The sequence below is a fragment of the Astatotilapia calliptera genome, chromosome 7 (assembly GCF_964374335.1).
Source record: "Astatotilapia calliptera chromosome 7, fAstCal68.1, whole genome shotgun sequence".
NCBI lineage: Eukaryota > Metazoa > Chordata > Actinopteri > Cichliformes > Cichlidae > Astatotilapia > Astatotilapia calliptera.
In genome coordinates, this window is record NC_137428.1 from 15601519 (window position 1) to 15607092 (window position 5574).

Sequence of the window (5574 nt, forward strand, 5' to 3'; positions counted from 1 at the left end):
TGGTTTTATTACTATGTGCATATTAGTATTGTACAGCACTTTGGTCTACCAGGTGTGTTTTTAAAGTGCTATATAAATAAATGATGATGATGATGAATTAATCAAATAATTCTACGAATAATTATTTAATCATCAATTATTTATTTCCCAATTTAATAAACTCGGGACACATTTAATTAAATATTTCATAACTTATTCGTTTAATTCATTTTTGGCACTCGTGGCTTTCCATATCCTCCACATACTTGAAAATGATATTTCAGTATAGTATTTGAGTAAATATACCCTGTGACACCACTCCCCCCCACGGATGATCATATAAACAAGTCAAAAGAGTAACGATCGTCACTTGCAGACCGAGGTGGCTCCGCCTTCACGAACGTCCTCCCCGCCCCGCTTATTACCGATGCGGCCACCCAGCGGACGGACGGCGGCTGCTGCACTTTGAAGTCCGCCAGTTGTGATCAGTGAGCTGCTGAAGTCCTGCACGGAGACACGCAGTGGGACGTTTCCCGAGCACTCGGATTCTCAAGTGGCTCTTTTCTCGTTTGCGCCTTGCCAAAAAGGACACCGTGCTCTTTTTTGTGGACTTTATTATTATTTTTATTTATTTATTTTGTGGGGTTTGAAGTCGGAATACAGGAGACGTGTTTGGGACGAGGATGCTCCAAATGAAGTAGCGCACTGGGGCTGAAAGGCTTCTCCGTCCTTCGGGACATTTAAGGACGGCCGTCTGTGTTTCATGTCCGCTGGATTATATTTACCAAACCCATTTTGAATCATTATTTTTATTTATTATTATTTTTTATCCTTTATTTTATTATTACTATTTTTTATAAGTTTTTTTTTTTAAAATAAAGTAACGCACGTCCACGGCCACCCCCTGCGCCCTCTCTCCAATGAAATATCTCCCTTCAGGATCAGCTGTTGATCGAGTTAGCGCGCGGATCGAGCTCAGTGAGACCAGCGTTCCTAAGAAGTCCCGTCCCGGTGCTGCGCTCTCTTTGTTGACCCCTCTGGACCCACTTCGACAGGCAAAGCGGCTTCCTATCCGAGTTATCAAGATGTTGACGGCGCACACCGGACACTTGCTACACCCGGAATATTTACAGCCTCTAACACCCGCACCAGTGAGCATCGAGGTATTTATGGACTTTTTTTAAATTTATTTATTTTTTTAGCGTTCCTTTGTAGAGAGGACTGTTCTTACACTGCAGATCTGTGGATATGTCGCAACACAGGGCTGAAATCTGCTATGACAACAGATAAAAACAATCCCGCATTTGCAGGGAGCTGATAATATGCTGTGGTCTGTGTTTTTTAACTCCACACGCTGACACACACACGCGCACTGCGATAAACTGATATCTATTTAATTCTATTCGCAATTTACTCCAAAATTAAAAACTGATTTGTTGATAAATTGTTAAAGTTAATGAAGATTTGCTTAGATAATCAAATCCTTTTCTTGCTTTTGTTGTCTGCTAACATGTGATGTAATAATAATTATTATTATTTTCACTTAAGTGAATAGCTTTTTTGTATTAACCTACTTTAGTGTCTAAAAGAAGCCATCCCACCTTCCCAGAGCACAGGGTGAAGTTCTCAAATGTCAGATGTTTTCCTAAAGAACAAAGGCACTGAGTGCAGTGTAATCGATGTTACAGAAGGGCATTTTTTTCTTTGTTTTTATGCTTTAAAAATGCTGATTTATTTGTAATCATCTGAAGCTTAAAGCTTAAACACCCCCCCACCCCCCTGACTTCTAGGAAGTTACAAAGACCCCTCTGGCATTTTATGCACAGAGCAATAAAGCATTTGGTACATAATAACTGTCAGCAGGCCTACACAAAGTCACACAAAACTTCTGGGTGTTTTGTTGTTTAGTTTTTTTGGAAAGCTTTAAAAAATGTAGTAAAACTTGTTTAATTTTGTTGTAGCTGGATGCAAAGAAGAGTCCCCTTGCCCTGCTTGCTCAGACCTGCTCTCAAATTGGTAAACCGGACCCTCCTTCTTCCTCCAAGCTCAACTCCTCCTGCAGTCAGGGGGACAAGGAGCCCAGCAGTCGGTCATCTGTCTCCAGCCTGAAGCTCGGCGAGCACCGCCACGCCCTGGAGGACAAATCCAGCTTCAAGCCCTACAACAAAGGCAGCGGTGAATGTCGCAGAGACGGAGCCACCAGCAGCAGCGGCTCCGGCAGTGACAAAGTCGGCTTCAGGGTGCCCAGCAGCAGTAGCACTACCGCTAATGGAAATTCAACCAGTGGCCAGCAGTCCTATCCGCCTCACGCTGTGTCGCCCAGCTCCAGAGCCAGGAGCAGCACCCCACCGGGACATGCTCAGCAGCTTTCCAAACAGAGCCACTCTCCAGGTGGACAGCACGCCCCACACTCCCAGAGTCCCACTGGTGAATCTGCACGTGACCAGAGCAGTCCCACCAGCACGAGCAGCAATAATAATAACAACAATAACATAAATCCCAAAAAAGACGCTGAGGTAAACAAGGCCAGCTCGGACAGCCCGCACCACGCTAACTCCAGTCACGTTCGGGCCAGCACAAACTGCAGTAACGGAAGCTCTGACGGAGGCTCCAACCATGACGCAGGCAAAGCAGAGCCCACCCAGCCTAACCTTGGCCCTGGACACATTACGCCCATTTCTCCTTATAAGACCAGCCAGCCGCTCTTCCCTCTGCCTTCCTCAAATATGGGCTACCATGGATCTGTAGTGGGGGGCTACGCAGGCTACCCATCCCAGTTTGTTCCTGGGCTGGACCCGACCAAGTCGAGCCTGAGCGTGGGCAGCATGGGCGTACCAGGAAAGCACCCAAGCTCCAGCCCTCTTACGGGCGCCTCCCCTCCCTCCTTCATGCAGGGTTTATGCAGGGACCCCTACTGTCTAAGTTACCCAAGTGTATCCCATCTTGGTGGAAGCAACTGCAACTCCTGCATCCACGACCCTTCCTCCACCCTCAAATCCAGCTTCCCCCTGGTGTATCCCTCCCACCCCCTCCACTCTCTCCACCAAAGCTCCTTGTCATCCAGTGCATCCTCCTCCCTCTCTCATCCCCTCTACACGTACGGCTTCATGCTCCCCAACGATCCCCTGCCACACGCTTGCAACTGGGTCTCAGCCGGAGGGCCGTGCGACAAGCGCTTCGCAACGTCAGACGAACTCCTGGCTCACCTCCGCACGCACACAGCCCTGCCGGTGGGGATGGACAGTAAGCTGCTCTCTGCTTCCTCCTCAGGGCCTGCCTCCTGCCACCTTCACCTCCCACATCAGAACAGTCCAGGCTCCATGCACAGCTCTCTTTCTCTCAGGGCTCCCCCCAGCCTGGGTCTGGCTCGCTATCACCCCTACAGTAAGGTCCATCTCCCCTCTGGACCCTCCTCCATCTCCCTGCACTCTCTGCCCACCACAGGTCCATACTACCCTCATTACGCACTCTACAGTCAAAGACTGGGGTCTGCGTCGGCTCTGGGATACCAGTGATGCACCACCTACTTAAATCTTTAGAGGAATGGTTCAACGTGTTGGGAAATAATGCTTATTTGTTTCCTGGCTAAGAGTCAGATGAGAAGATTGACGCCGCTGGCGAATTTCTATTTTAAATATGAAGCCAGTTCATTTAGCTTAGCTTAGCATGGAGAAGGGGTAAAATACTGAACGAGCTAGCAGAGATTTTAGCTGAGGAGCAGGTTAACACGTGCCCCTCACAGAGTTCACTCCATCTTCAGCCTGTACGCTAAGCTTAGTATCTGCTGGCTGTCGCTTCATATTGAGTGTGTGTGTTCATCTGCTCAGCCAGGACGTTAATAAGCGCCCTCCCCAAAACGTCTTGATGGTTACTTTAACTTTAATCACTGCAACTTGCTGCTTCCTTTGACTTCGCAGCAGCTTCAAGTGGAACTGGGAGGGACTTGCGACTCCTGGATTTTAACTTGAGAGCATCTTCAACTTTTTTTTTCTTGGTTCTTTATACATTATCTGTTTATACAAGATTTCTTGTTTCAAACCAGGACCTACTGCTAAAATTCAGTGGACACGCAGCTCTTGCATGTCTGCACATTGCTCGGATGCTTCTGCAGCAGGCGCAACTGCTCTGAGAGGACACTTGCCGCCCTGTGGACTCGCCTGATTGATGGATGGACGCTGCGTGACAGCTCTGGGATTTTCAGGGTTCTCGTTGCAAATGTTGATGATGATGATTTTGAAATGGCAGCGAGCTCCAGCATCGGGATCGGTGTTAGTGTGACTGCAGTGGCTTTCTCCCTGCATCAGATGCCTGTAAGCTCAGCGCAGTGCACACACTTGGTTTGCCCCCGTGGTTTGTGATCATCTGTTTTGGTTCCTTGGTTTTTTTTTTCTTTTATTCCTACTGAGAACTTGTATTTATTTTATAAAAGGGGAGCTGACTGTAAACTTTACCACATAAATCTCTCCTCGTTTTCAAGTGCACACACGGCAGGTGTGGAATGCGTTGTGTCTTAAAACTTCTCCGAGAATGAATGTTACAGTCACATCTCTCTCCGAGCTCCTCGCCTCTTTTGATTGTTTTTATTTTCACACGGCAAATCGACTGAGATGTGATATTTTTTGTAAACTTGGAGCACCCTGTGGTGGGATCCAATGAAAGGGGAGGTCATATTTTAGTAAATAAATAACACTGAAGATGTATATTTTGTTGTCTTCATTTCTGATGTGAATGGCTTTCAGTCAAAGATTTCTCTTTATTAGCTTTTTGTAGTGCATTTGTTAACCCAAGGTTTAATTCACTGTGTTGCCTTTGTTGGAAATACTTGACAACCAACACCTGACAAATGATATTTCTTGATTAATAACAAGACGTTTACTTATGTCAGCACTTCTCAGAAAAATCAGTACCGACAAGAAAAGTGTCCGAAACATCTCCCAGACCAGTTCTGCCACTTTGCAGATTCCTACCTTTTAAAGGAAAAACAAGTGAAGTGGTGAAAGGCAGGCGTAAACCCTTCTGAGCATATATGTCAGCGAGGCGACAGTATAGGTGATCCAGATGTGTACAGGCAGCTATTCTTGCAGCGAAAACAGTTACTTGATTAACGACGTCGGGTGTGCTTTACCGCTGAGCTCCAGCTTATTCCGTGTCAACCTCAAGCTAAAGCATCCTGATTTAATGCTCCCAGATTTAGCGTTCAAGTGCGCTTCGTGAAAAATGGCGACATTTGTGCCTGTCGAGATGTAATGTATATACACTGTAGCCACTAGCAGCAGCTTTCCGTGCGATCGAGACGGAGCCCTGACAGTTGCTCAGGTTACCGCAGCCAGCGCGTGATTGGCAGCAGTAATATGCCATTTCCTAGCAACATGACTCCGTGACACCCTTGGCAAAGTATAGATGACCCATGCTGGTCAATCACAACTCTGACAAGGCTCCCAGAGGGGTCAAAGCGGCCTGTAACAAGAGAGAGCGCTCCTGTTTCAGTGGTCTGACTTGCTGTCGTGGGGCTGTCTGAGTTCGGCAGCCCCCCCCCCCCCCCCCCCCCCCCCCCGAGTGTTTTGTGTTGTCAGATATGCCCCAGAAAACAGACAC

At 47.2% G+C, this 5574-nt stretch overlaps 1 protein-coding gene across 1 annotated transcript; it reads left to right on the top strand.

The window, feature by feature from the left end:
- Window positions 1–349: 349 nt before the first annotated feature.
- Window positions 350–4679, top strand: LOC113025444 (zinc finger protein 703-like). Its single transcript, XM_026173170.2, has 2 exons — window positions 350–1142; window positions 1941–4679. The coding sequence occupies exons 1-2, from the start codon at window positions 900–902 to the stop codon at window positions 3492–3494; spliced, it is 1797 nt and encodes a 598-aa protein (XP_026028955.1). The 5' UTR covers window positions 350–899; the 3' UTR covers window positions 3495–4679.
- The last annotated feature ends 895 nt before the right edge of the window (window positions 4680–5574 follow it).

Bases quoted from the DNA above. Each gene is read 5' to 3' on its own strand.
- LOC113025444 (XM_026173170.2), top strand. From the start codon at position 900: ATGAAATATCTCCCTTCAGGATCAGCTGTTGATCGAGTTAGCGCGCGG. The intron at 1,143-1,940 runs GTATTTATGGAC...ATTTTGTTGTAG, and splicing joins CCGCACCAGTGAGCATCGAG to CTGGATGCAAAGAAGAGTCC.